The sequence below is a fragment of the Candida dubliniensis genome, chromosome 7, assembly GCF_000026945.1.
Source record: "Candida dubliniensis CD36 chromosome 7, complete sequence".
Lineage (NCBI taxonomy): Eukaryota > Fungi > Ascomycota > Pichiomycetes > Serinales > Debaryomycetaceae > Candida > Candida dubliniensis.
In genome coordinates this window covers 167,939-181,726 of record NC_012866.1, presented here as the reverse complement: position 1 = coordinate 181,726, position 13,788 = coordinate 167,939, and the positions used below count along the sequence as shown (strand labels likewise).

The 13,788-nt window shown below is 29.0% G+C and overlaps 7 protein-coding genes across 7 annotated transcripts; 2 read left to right on the top strand and 5 right to left on the bottom strand. All coding sequences in view use genetic code 12, as the record gives it.

Annotated features, from left to right (window-relative positions):
* Positions 1-625: 625 nt before the first annotated feature.
* Positions 626-2,794, top strand: CD36_70770 (conserved hypothetical protein; the record flags this gene model as incomplete). The annotated part of the gene is made up of 1 exon (XM_002421252.1): positions 626-2,794. One exon carries the CDS (start codon positions 626-628, stop codon positions 2,792-2,794), a length of 2,169 nt encoding a protein of 722 aa, XP_002421297.1.
* A 224-nt stretch (positions 2,795-3,018) lies between these two features.
* Positions 3,019-4,113, bottom strand: CD36_70760 (replication factor C subunit, putative; the record flags this gene model as incomplete). The annotated part of the gene is made up of 1 exon (XM_002421251.1): positions 3,019-4,113. The coding sequence occupies one exon, from the start codon at positions 4,111-4,113 to the stop codon at positions 3,019-3,021; it is 1,095 nt and encodes a 364-aa protein (XP_002421296.1).
* A 295-nt stretch (positions 4,114-4,408) lies between these two features.
* Positions 4,409-5,617, bottom strand: CD36_70750 (growth/cell cycle/stress response regulation protein, putative; the record flags this gene model as incomplete). Its single annotated transcript, XM_002421250.1, has 1 exon — positions 4,409-5,617. One exon carries the CDS (start codon positions 5,615-5,617, stop codon positions 4,409-4,411), a length of 1,209 nt encoding a protein of 402 aa, XP_002421295.1.
* A 432-nt stretch (positions 5,618-6,049) lies between these two features.
* On the top strand, positions 6,050-6,508 carry CD36_70740 (uncharacterized protein yjr067c homologue, putative; the record flags this gene model as incomplete). Its single annotated transcript, XM_002421249.1, has 1 exon — positions 6,050-6,508. One exon carries the CDS (start codon positions 6,050-6,052, stop codon positions 6,506-6,508), a length of 459 nt encoding a protein of 152 aa, XP_002421294.1.
* Positions 6,509-6,567: 59 nt separating this feature from the next.
* On the bottom strand, positions 6,568-8,837 carry MVP1 (sorting nexin, putative; the record flags this gene model as incomplete). Its single annotated transcript, XM_002421248.1, has 3 exons — positions 6,568-7,592; positions 7,662-7,732; positions 7,816-8,837. 3 exons carry the CDS (start codon positions 8,835-8,837, stop codon positions 6,568-6,570), a joined length of 2,118 nt encoding a protein of 705 aa, XP_002421293.1.
* A 306-nt stretch (positions 8,838-9,143) lies between these two features.
* On the bottom strand, positions 9,144-11,414 carry CD36_70720 (cleavage factor II (CF II) component, putative; the record flags this gene model as incomplete). Its single annotated transcript, XM_002421247.1, has 1 exon — positions 9,144-11,414. The coding sequence occupies one exon, from the start codon at positions 11,412-11,414 to the stop codon at positions 9,144-9,146; it is 2,271 nt and encodes a 756-aa protein (XP_002421292.1).
* A 1,280-nt stretch (positions 11,415-12,694) lies between these two features.
* On the bottom strand, positions 12,695-13,576 carry CD36_70710 (conserved hypothetical protein; the record flags this gene model as incomplete). Its single annotated transcript, XM_002421246.1, has 1 exon — positions 12,695-13,576. One exon carries the CDS (start codon positions 13,574-13,576, stop codon positions 12,695-12,697), a length of 882 nt encoding a protein of 293 aa, XP_002421291.1.
* Positions 13,577-13,788: the final 212 nt, after the last annotated feature.

The following is a 13,788-nucleotide window of genomic DNA, read 5'->3' as shown; positions in this document are numbered from 1 at the left end:
TTATTAGTTTTTGATATATGTTTGATTTGAAGTAAATCAAATCAAGTTGACTACTCTAAATATGGCGTATTCACAGCAGGTTTCTAGTCAAGACCCCCTAAATAATTTAAAATTAATTCATAGTAATCAATTAACTAATCAAACTCTACCTTATTCAAAGGTGTACTAATATAATCATTAGTTTACATTTGTTGAATAGTGTTTTGCAATAATTTAATTAGTCGTGTCTATTAGCACTAAAGAGTTGTGTTGTGTATCTACTGTGTGTTCGTCGTGTACTGATGAACAAAAAAGAGTATGAATTGAATTTTTTTCTTTTTCTTTTTCATCCAATCCATTTTGAACAGAAAACTAATTTAATTTTAATTGAATCTCTCCCTTCTTTTTTTTTTTTTATGTTTTCTTAGATTAATCAGATAATAGTTTTATCATTCTAATTGTATTTATTATCAAGTCAATTCCCCCCCCCCTTCACCCCTTTTTTTGTTTCAATCAAAGAAGAAATCATTATTGAATATATACATAAAGGATTTAATTAATAGACTAATACTTTTTAATTCCACTTCGCCTTTAATTGAGAGCAAACAAATAAAATCAATCCTTCCCTTTCTCCCCTTCATAATAAATGTCAAGTAATATGAATCCATTATTGGAAGATCCATCAATTGTTATAATTGCCGATAATGATTCAACAACAAAATCAATATCTCAACAACCAACAACCAACACTACTACTACCACCACAAGAACTTCATCTGTTCATAGTTTGGATCCAAGTAATGCCTTATCAAAATTATTAGATTCGGCAATTGCTCATGCAGCAAAAGAATCAACTCCAGAAGTAAATGAATTTGAATTTGATCAACAAAAATCTAATAGTAATAATGAGGATGATGATGAATTATTTATTAATTCAATCCCACCTTCAAAACAAGGAAACAATAAAATTTATACTATCAAATATTTATTATCTACCCGTAATGAAATTGAACCAATTGATGTTAATGATAAATTACCAGATAAATCATTTTGGAGATTAGGAAAACCTCGATCTAATAATGATGGTGGTAATGCAAGTGGTGGATACAAAAAGAAGGGTAGACGAGGTGCTAATTATAATGAAACTTGGGAAAGGAAAAATAGTACTGGGAGTGGTAACTCAGGACGTGATCGTCATGGTGGTGGTGGTGGTGGTAATGACAGACATTTAGGATTTAATAAATCTTTTGAATTGGATCAATTATCAAATGATAAGATATCACAATTATTAGGTGAACAAGAAAATGAATTCGATACTCCTGAATGGGATGATGTTGAATCGTCAAACAAAAACAATAGTAAAGAAAATAGTAGTAGTGGTTTGATGAATATGGGTCAAACAGTTGAAGATTTTGAAAAATGGAAATATCAAATGAAATTACAAGCACGAAGAAAAAATGGTGAAGTTATTGATGAAGAAAATGAAGAACTAAATACTGATACTAATGCTGCTGCTGTTCATGCTGGTAATGAAGTTGATAATTTTTTTTCATTTGTTACTCAAGATCAAGTTAATGATAACATTGATAATGGAAGAATTAATGATAATGAAAATAATTCTAAACCAAATAATGATCAATCTAATAATGATAATGATAAACCTCATCGATCATCAAGATTTTCATCATTTTTCCATCAACCAAAAGAAAGTTCTAGTCCAGCTACAACAAGTGTTCAAACTCAATCAAATAATGGTCAACCTACACCAAATGGTACACAACCACCACCACCTCCTCCTCCACCTGGATTTTCGAAATTTTTTGGAGGTCAACCACAGCCATTATCACAACTGGGTCCTTCATCTACATCAACACAAACTCAAGAGCTAGTACAAGGTCAACAATTTTTCCCACCTCATCAACAACCAACACAACCACCTCATGTTTTACAAAGACAAGGTTCATCTGTTTCATCACAAGGTTCAATTACAGGTCCACCACCACCACCACCACCAACACAACCAACACAGCCAACACAGCCACCAGTGACAGCAGCATCAAATGACAATTTTTTCATGTCATTACTTAGCAAGAAAGAATCAACAAATAGTACTTCAAATTCTGTTGCATCTACCCCTGGTGCCAATCTCAATATTTCTAATTTGCCAAGTACACCAGGGAAACAACAAAACCAACCTTCTCAATCTGATAGCAACGACGGAGTTGCTTCAAGAAAAGAACCACAAGCATTACAAGGTGTTCCTCAAGGTCTACCACCACCATCACAGCAACAACAACAATTTCAACAACCAATGTATTCACAATTCCCTCCCCAACAAATACCACCAAATCAGATACCACCTTGGATGAGAGCTGGTCCACTTTCAGGTCCATTACCACCTCATCTACAAGGGAAAGGATTCCCTCCACCGCCACCACCAGGATTTATCAACAAACAATTGCCACATAACCAGAACCAAAGTCCAGGCCAAAACCAAAATACAAATCAAAATCTAGATCAGCAACAACAAAGACTTCCTCCTCCAGGAATGTTCCCACCTGGATATATGCCTGGTCCACCAACGGGGTCTAATTTCATGCCACCACCACCTTCTCAGCAGCAACAACAACAACAACAACAGCAACAACAGCAATTTATTAATAATCCTAATGCTAGATTTGTTCCACCACCTCCATTTATGGGTATGCAATTACCGCCACATTTAGCAAGACCAGAAGCTGTTCAAAACCAACAGCAACAGCAACAAAGGCCCCAATCTCAATCTCAACAAGGTGGACAACCACAGTCACAATAATAGTTTAACTGAAAGGAAAACGTATTATGTGAGAGTATGAGAAACTCATTAATCAATTTCTTGTTCATAATTTTATAGTTTTTCATTTTTTTTTTTTTTGCAGAGTAAAGTAATATACGAAATGTTTAATATCATTGTCTCTCAAACTACAAATCTTGTAATAAATTTTATGCTTATTTATTTATTTATATTATTATATAATACAATTACCGATTTCTTCTTTTTTATAAAACTTGAGATATTTGTAATAAAACATTCAATAATTGAATATGTTCATCCGTACCATTATTTAATTTTCGATCCAGTTGGAAAAATATTTGAGAAATCTTATTTTTCAGTAATGAATTAATTGATTCATCTAAAATCAATTTATCATGTAATTGATCAAGTAATATTTGTGCACTCCAACCTGATAATATAATTGATTGATCAATATATTTAATTAATTTAGTTTGTTGAATACTTTTTTGTTTCATTAATTGAATTAATTCTAATAAGATATCATCAGGTAAAATCCCTGCGGTTTCTCTAATTGATTGAATAGTAATTAAACTTTGATGATCATTAATATCAAAAGTTTCACTCAATTTAGCAGCTGATTGTAAATAAGTAATAGCTTTACGTAAATCTCCACCACTAATTTTTAATAATTCTTGAATCACTTGATCTTCTTGACCTTTATCAAATCGTAAATTTTCTTGTTGACCAATATATTTTAATCTTAATTGAGCATTTTCATTATTTAATAATTTAAATCGAAATTTTGAACAACGAGAAGTTATTGGATCAATAATTCTGGTAATATAATTACAAATCAATACAAATCTTGTAATTCCAGCATAATTTTCCATGGTTCTTCTTAATGCCGATTGAGCATCATAAGTCATTGAATCAGCTTCATCTAATATAATGATTTTATAAGGAGGACAAGGATAATTGGCCAAATCTTCCTTGGTAGGGTTACTTATAGTTAATCGAGCAAAATTTTTAATTTTTTCACGTACAATTGATATACCTCTTTCATCACTAGCATTTAATTCTAATACTCGAGATTTATATAAATTTGGTCCATATAATTCTTTAGCTAATGCTAATATTGTGGAAGTTTTCCCTGTTCCTGGAGGGCCATAAAATAACATATGAGGTAAATTCCCTGATTTAATTGTTTGAGTTAAAACTTTAATGGTATGTTCTTGTGATGATACATCAGAAAGAGATTTTGGACGATATTTTTCAACCCATGGAGTATGATGAAGTTTTTCTTCTTCATAAGCTTGATTTTTCTGTTTCCTAATACTGCTAGTGGTAATGCTATCCATTGATTAATTATATTGATGTTGGTGGAGAAGAAGAAGAAGGTTGAAAAAAAAAAAAAAAAAACACGTCTTGAAATAGTTCAAGTTTCTTTTTTTTTTTTTTACACCATCAACCGTGTATCCAAAACACTCGCACACTCACATAGTACTGACTAGATAACTCTTTATTAAACTTATACACATTATAGATTAAACATTATTAGAGAAAGGATAAAGACTTGAAAATTAAATAACTTAACAAATATACATATATGCAACTGCCCCCCTCCCCCACTCCCGCCCCCCCTTGGTTCGACTCTTATTGAACTCCGATAATTGATAATTCTAAAGTCCAAACTCTTCTTATATGAACTTTAACTGACATTTTATTATTATTGCTTCCATTTAAATTTATATTTTTCATTGATTTAAATAACTCTGGAGCATCAATTTCTATAGTGACCCAATCATGAGACCACCAACATTTTCTTGCTGGTTTCCTCCAAAATAATAATAATTTTGTTTGAGTACTATTATCAGGTTTATTTCTTTTCGATGATAATGATCTCAGAGCTGCTCTTGAGGCACTACTTGCCAATTGAGCAATTCTTGATCTTGATCGTGAACGACCATTCCCACCACCAGTGGTACTTGATTGTGAAGTGACAGGATCTAATGAAGGAGAATCTGGTGGAGTTTCACCTGGTGGGGGGTTAGTTTTCAATCTTACCAACAGTAATGAAGAAACAACACATTTATTTGGTTCTAATGATCGACAACCCCATTTATCTTTTACTTCAAATCCAGAAGAACATAACATATCAAATAAATGTTGTTCTGCAGGTCCTAATCCTTTACTTGATTTATTTTGTTGTTCATCTTGTTCTTCTTCATCTTCAAATTTATATCCTAACCCAGAAAAAATTAATTTATTCTTTAATAATTGTATACTAACTCCTAATTTTAATTGTTTCATTTGTTCATTATTTAATCCTTCAAATGGAGGAATAACATAAAAATCTAAATCTTCTCGTAAAACAATAATTGCTGGTTTAGTTTCCAATATATTTTCTTGTCGATGATTATGATGACGATTATTATTATTGTGACTAGTTACTGGGGTCAAATTTGAACTGGTTGCATTACTTGACATTTGAATTAAATCTTGTTGAGCTTGATAAAAAGTGTTAATAATATATTGAAATGTTTGAGGATCAAAATTAACATAAACAATATCATCTTCTGTTAAATTATTTATTACATTACCATTAACATCAAGGAAAACTCCATTTGGAAATAAGCATAATAATATACTTTCAGGTAAACTCATTAAATCATCTCGAGTAATAGTGAATTCTTTACCTCGAATATTTAAATGAATAATAGAATTATAATCACCACCACCACCACCAATATCGGATTGATCATCAATTGAAGTAGTATTAAATGAATCTTGTTGATGCGGCGTGACTTGAGTTATAATATCTTGTGGTTGTTGATGTGACGAGGTAGATGTAGAAGCAGACATGATGAATAGGTATAAATGTGTGGTTATCTTTATTTTTTATCAACAACAATTGATTGATTGATGATGAGGTAGATGTGGGAATGTTTAATATGTTGAACTGAACCAAAGTCAATTAGTACTATATCAATAAATAAAATAAAATAAAATAAAATAAAATAAATAATCAAATATGGAATAAGAATAAGTTTAGTTATTCAATAGTATCCTTAATTAAAAAGAAGAAAAGTTATGGATGGACATAAACTGTTTGTTATTTCAAACTCTTCTTTTGGTGAAAGAAAAGCAATGAAAGAGAGAGAAGAAAAAAGTAGTGCACGAATTACCAATTTCTTTTTCTTCTTCTTCTTCTACAATACATACAATACAAGGTTCAATTTTATAACTTATAACTTATTTAGTTAAACCATACTCCAACATAATCTATACCCCATAATGACATGTCAAGGAGATTGTTCATGTAAAAATAATGAAGTCCCCACCACCAAATCAACAACAGGCAATGTGGAAGATGATGACATTTGGTCAGATGATGATAGTAAACTAATACTTGAAAATGATATAATACGATCACATTATAAAAAAGGATATGTTGATGGAATAACTCAATCTAAAGAATCTTCATTACAACAAGGATTTGATGATGGATATCCTGAAGGTGCTAAATTAGGGATTCAAGTTGGTAAAATCCTAGCAAATTTAATTAATCAATGTGAAACCAAAGATGAACAATTGACAAGATTCAATGAAGCGAAAAAGGAATTAAATATTGTTAATGTTTTAAAAAAATCATATTTTGATGAAGATTTGAATTTGAAAAAGAGTAACAATCCTACAGGAACTAATGAATCATATCATGAATTAATAAACAAATGGGAAAATGAAATGAAATAAACTAGTATATAGATATATAAGAATTGGGAATAGAATAGCAGGTAGTAGCAAGGTAAAGATCATCTCTCTAGTGGCATATCATGAATAATTTCTTGATTTAAATTATCATATAATCCAACTAATTTCTCTTGACATTTCAATCGATCTTTACACCATTCTACCCAAAGTTCAGTAATTAAAAATTGCGTTTCTTGGAAAATAATAAATTCTTGTAAACAACATTGTTTAATTAACCAATCTTTATTTAATTGTTGGAAAATTTCTTGTTTATCATTTATAATTGATTGTCTTAATTTAATTAATTCACCACCTTTAATATCAGGATTTTCTTCACTAATTTTTTTAAATTTAATTTCTTGATCTTTTATACGCTTATCTAAAATATCAATTTGATTTATAGATAATTGTTTAGTTCTTTCAAATAATTCTTGTAAAGAATTTAAATAATCCAAATAATTTTTAAATTTTTCTAAAGTTTTAGTATTAACAATATAACTTTCATCAATTAATACTTGAGATGATTTATTGAAAAATTCACCAATTGAATTCAAACATTGATTAATATTAGTAATATCTCCTGAAGAATTAAAATTAAAATCTTGTTTATAATTTTCATTTGTATCAGCAGCATCATCATTCTCATTATTATCATCATGTTCATTATCAGGATAAATTTTATTATTCAATTTACTAAATCCATTCAACATTTCAGCAAATTTCCCATTATCAAAACTAATTTGTTGTTGTCTTCTTTCATATCTTTCCACTAATATAATTATTTTAACCCATTTATCAATTATATTTTGAATATTTTCTTCAGCTTGACGCCATTTTTTCAAAAAATTTCCTCCCATAATTGGCCAAATCACATTTATAAAATCAGTTTGAATTTTTTGACCTTTAAATTCTAATGATGGATCAATTTTAGCTTGTTTCCTCCAAGTGGCTAAATCAGTAGGTACAGTTAAAAATGATTGAACAATTGGTTCTTGACTTAATATTGGATGTTTGATTAATTGATTTAAAAATCTATGTAATCCTCGACGACGTCTTTGTAAAAATTGTGAATCAGGTGAAGCTCCTACTAGGGTTAAAAAGTTAGTATCCTAATAAACAAAAAATAAAGTCCAAAGGGGAATATGAGTAAACGTACCTGTGAATTTTTTGGGAGGTAATCCTGGAATCACCCTAAATGGATATTTTTCTAATAAATATTCCATTAACCTAAATTCAAATTAAAAATGTTAGTAAGCAAATCACAACAAATTAATTTAAAAATAATTGAATTCGGTAAATCCACAACATACCATACAAAATCAGAATATCTTCGAATGACTTTTTTAGTACCAGAACTAGTCCCACCAATTTTTAAATCATGAGTAATCATATAATTAATATGCTTAAATATTATTCCTTCTTTTTCAGGAACTTCTTTAATTTTAATTAAATCAAGACCTAAAAATAATGGTTTAAATTGATCTTTAATATCATTAATATATTTTTCAATATATGATGAATCAACATTTGGTGCAACTACTACTTCTTGTTGTGATTGTGATTGTTGTTGTTGTTGTTGTTGACTATGGTTGATTGAATTATTTTCATCAATTGAATCATCATGAATATGTGAATGATCAACTAATAATGGATCACCAATATTTCCACCACTGATAGTTGAATCATCAATATTCCAATCATCCTTGTTACCACCACTACCAGAATGTGATTGAATCAGTCTATTTCTATTCCCAAGCAACCCATTGTCTTCCTCTTTTTCTTCTTCTTGGGTTATTTCATTAACAAATTTTTCCGGTAAATCTGGTAAATTATTATTCAATCGAAATTGTAAAGTTACATAATCTCCAGTTCCTGGTACATCAATTTCTAATGCTAATAATCCCAAGATTTGATAAAATTTAAATGATTGATTAATAGGTAATAAATTATTTTCATAAACAATATCTAAAATTTTTTGTTTTTGATAATTAGTTAAATAATTCATTGAAACTAATTTATCAATAATATTAATTTCAAAATCATTTAAATTGAAATTAGAATTATTGAATTTAGTTATAAAATGAGAATATATTGTTTCATAAGATGATGGAACATTAATTAAATTTGGTGGGATTGTATTATGAGTATTAGTACTATTATAACCTCCACCACCACCTCCTCCTCCTGTTGTTGTTGAAGTAAATAATTGGGATGAAGTTAAATATGAGGAATGATAAGGAGTTGTAGTTGTTGCTGTTAGTGGATCATTGACGGGGGTATTATTATCATTCCATCCACTTGACCATGGATCATCTTCAATATTACTATTCATTGTGATGAGATCAAAGTATTTGGTTGTGGTATGATTGGTTGCGTAAGAACTTTAATGATTGTTTAGTTGGATCTTTGTATTAAATGGAGCAAAAGGGTTGAATTTTTGTAAGAGAGCAAAGGATTGATTTTGTTCTTCTTGTTGTTGGTGAGCTTTTTTTAGGACTTGGTGCACTCACTCTCAGTCAAATCATTTTTGTCGCTTATCTCAATGGCTCGATGGCTTTATTTACAAGATTATACATAACTTACATCCTGTAATAATTATCACACACTCCTCTTTCTTTCTATATTTATATTTATTGACTTATTTAAATTTGTCTAACCTCTTTTTAGCTTCAGTACTAATATCTTCTTGATCACTCTCACTTAATTCTTGTAAAACTTTAATACACATTTGTTTCACGGGAGGTCTATACATAATCAAAAATTGTAAAGCTAAAAATCCAATTGCTGATCTCCCTGGATCAATACATAATGATTTAATTCTTCCAATTAAATCTTCATTTAATTCGGGTAAATCACTCAATAATCGAAGGAATATTTTTTTATCATTTGGTTCAATATATGATACAGTAGCATCAACAACTTTCTTACTCCATATATCATATATTGGTGTTGTAATGATTTCTTTATCGGGGTTTTTACCTTCATTAAGATATTCATTCTGTTGGAAAACTCGTTCACTATACCATTCTTCATTAAGCCATTCTATAACCATATCGATTCTACCATGGACATTTTCCAGAAAATATTCAAGTATAGCTGATCTTATCATATCACTCAATTGTTGATTATTTTTTTGATCTGGTGACATTTTTATGTCTTCACCTTCTGTTTCTCCTTCCTGTTTTACAGTATTATTGGTACTTTTTTGTTTAGTTCTCATTCCTCTGGTGGCTAATCGGGATAATAATAATAACCAATTACCTTTTTTCCAACCTTTAATGGCTGCTCTTGTTAATGCTTTACTAATATCACTTCTATCATCAGCACTTAATTCTAATTCATCTTCTCCATTATTGTTATTATTAACTTCTGGACCACCTTTTCTTGCCAAATTCAAAAAATTATTAATAATAATACTAATATGCTGCTTCTTCTCTTGGAATGATAATTCTTTAGGAGGTGGTAAACTGAAAACTTTCAGTGGATCATAGAAATCTCCATTAAGATCAACTTCATATCGTTCATCCTCTTCATCTTCATCATTGACTTCTGGATCCCCTTGTTTTACCGTTGGAGTTGCAACAGTCACAGAGTTATTATTATTGTTATTATTATTCTGACTAATAGGAGTAGCAATTGGTCTTGGTTTTTGGAAAGCATCAGTATACCTTTCTGAAATAATTTCTAATGCCTTTACTAATTTAGGAACTGGAGCACGTTGTAAAGCATTAACCACCATATTTGATATATAATTTTGTGGTAAAGTACTCAAATCAAAATTGTTTAGTTCATCATTTATATCATTTAAAGTATATAAATGACTATAACTCATTTGTTTCATTTTCTTTGAAGGATTATAAAACCCTTCAAATTTTCTTTTTCTAATATTTGGTTCATTAATTGCAAATATATTTTTCCTTCTAATGTTATTTCCACGATCAGTTAAAGCAGTGGCCATTCTTACTAATGATGTATTAAATTCTGGAGGTATTAATTTATTTTTTTGACAATGACTTATGAAATTACGTAAATTTCTATCAACGTATTTTCTTGCTAATTTAAATTGTTCTAATGATTGATAATTGGATTGAAGTTTATTATTGGTATCATATTTTTCAATTGTTTTCAATAATAAGGGGACAAATTGAGGCTTCCTTTTCATTATAAGTATACAATGATTCAAAGTGGCAGTTATTAAAGGAGCAATAATAATATCATAATTGAAAACTCTTAATACCATGGATTTAAAAATGGCTTCTGATTCATATTCCATTTGATCATATTTAATTAAACTATGATTTGGTGGGACATTGTTTAATGAAAATTGTAAGGAATTAGGATTTTGTAATGGTTCACCAATTATACGAGTTTTCGATGAAATATCAATAATTGTCATCATAAATTTTAATAAATCTAATTTTGTAGCTATATTTCTTAATAAATCATGTTCAATATTATCACTTGGTGATAAGGGGAAATTACTTTGAAATTTATTAACCAATGAATTTTTCAATTCAGTAAGTTTACTCCAAATTTGATTACTATTAGCATTAAGAGCCACATACTGGAAAACTAATCGATATATGACACATGATATATCAATGATTTTACGTAAAGTGGCAATATCATGAACATTGGTCAAGATTGTTAATGCATCCAAAGAATTAATCGCTAAATCGATTTGGGTATTTTGTTGTAATATAGAATTATTTATAAATGTTTCATACATAAAATCAACAATCAATTGTTGAACTTCTGATGTTTGTTGTTGTGCTTGTGGGTCTTTGGTGATCATGGAAAACATAAATCGTAATATATCAGGATAATTTTGAGGTTCACGTAGAGCTAACTTTCTACTTTCTTTAAGAGTAGACAATACATCATTAGTAGATGTTTGATTGGATGACATGTTGAGTGTTGTAGATAGGTAGGTACGAAGTATGAGTGTGTTGATCAGCTTTTCAAACAAAAGAAGAAGAAGATATGATTGAATGTGTGAAACATGAAAAAAAAAAACTGAAGACAAAAAAAAATTTGATAATGTTTGAGCTAATTGCCACGACTATTTGGTTTGGGAAGCTACCAGGTGGCACGGACTAATTTATTCTACTTGTATTAGTTGTCATATCAATTTAATCTAAGCTGGAGGGTGGGGGGGGGGTTAACCGTTATATGGATAAATTACATTGATTTTTGATTCAATTCTATCAAATGGCTCTAGAAAACTAAATACTTTTGACAAACTATAATTTATATTTATTTTGGAGCAAAATTTTGAACCAAATTGTTTTTTAGAGACAAGTTAAAATAACTTCATTTGATAATTCAGTTCTTGTTGCCTTACACTAGTAAATATGATCAGCTTATTGTTTGAAACTTGTCTACTTGTTGCAAGATAGAGATAATGTACAATATTAAAGCTGCTTGGACTGTACTAGAAGATTCTCTGTAAAATTCATCATTTTACATATCATATTACTTGAGATAAACTACTCTACAATATGAACAAAATATACGACGATGCTTACACAAGGTCTAGGTTGTAGATGTAATCGTTTTAATTCAAATCTATTTACGAACAGTAATAATACAATATATTATAGTTACGAATAATGATAGTTGTAATTAACTATTATATCCATTTTGGGGTAAAAAAAAAAAATAAGAACAATCTTTAGAACTATAATAAACAACACAACAACAACAACAATACATTAATAGACGTGTTTTTAAATTTATAAATGACAATTATTAACTAAACTTCAATTGTTCAAAGTAAGTTGTTAAACTTTTTTTACCCAACAAAAAGTATAATCATTTAAAAACCCTAAGGCTTCTGCTAATTGCTACCAATCTACAAGTAAATCACTAACAATTTGCCACATATAAGATTATTACTACCTTTTAAGTTATTTTAAGTCATTAAAGTATTAGTTTAAACAATCTACATGATTATTTGAAATTGTTGGATTGAACTATTTTGATCGTCAATTCATCAAATATAGAAATAAATTATTATTATTGCAAACTTACAAAAAACTTTATATAAAATAATAAATGGATAGTAATAAATAACCCCCCTCTTGGTGGTGTAAATATTCTTTAATTATCATCTCCCCCAACAAATTGATTAAAATATATATATATATACACGAGCTATCATCATCACATATTAACACATTACTACTTTCAATACAATTCTTTCAACATTTGTAATCTTAATTCTCTTCTTTCATGTTCTCTTTCAATATCGTCTTCTTGTTCTTCGTCTTCTTCATCTTCAAAATCAGAAGTGTAAAACCCACCATTTCTAGGATTATAATAAGTATCTTGTGGATTGTAAATATAATTAGAATCAAACATTTGTATTTCTTCTTCATATTCATCTTCAGATTCATCACTAGCATATGAACCACTCGAATTCCTCATATGATTAGTTCCAGCAAAATTCTTAAAATTATTCAATTTATTATTATTCAATAAATAATCATCATCTATATGAGCATCAACATCTAGAAGGGTATTTTGATCAATTATTTCTGATACATCAATAGTCATACCACTATTACTTGGTGTTGGTGTTATTATTGTAGAATCATTTGGAGAATTTAATGTATCACTACTAATTGACTTCCAATTTGAAGCTCTTCTACTATTACTAGAATTAGTGGATTCATTTGATTTAGTTTTCTTTAATGACAATGCAGAGCTAAGGCACCGATAAAGTGAATAATTCGAACCCTTTTTATTGGCTATTGTAGTGGTGGCGGTGGCAGATTTTGTTGTAGTGAATTTACATTGTTTTTTGGAATCTTTTTCATTTGTATAACTTGATGATCTTTTAAATGGCATAAAGAATGATTTGCTAGTACCAGCAATAGAAGTAGTACTTTTCTTATGGTTAATTACTTCACAAGGAGAATCAAATGAAATGGAATTATCCAGTAAATTGACATAATAGTATTGTTGTAATATAGGATCGTATTCTTGTTTCCAAGTATTATTGGAGTTATGCATTGTAAATGTAGTAGTTGTAGTTATAGTACTTGCTGGTGATACTTTGGTAAACATAATGTTAAAGACTGTTAATAATAAGGAATACAGCTGAAAAGGAAGAAAGAAATGAAAATGAAAAATGGAAATGAAACTAAATATATATATATATATATATCATCATTAGATTAAATATTATTGTGTATTATTAATGCCGTGTCAATTGTTATTAGTAATCTTCTAAGTTTGTCTTATTTGGGTATTATTATTATTATTATTGTTGTTATTGT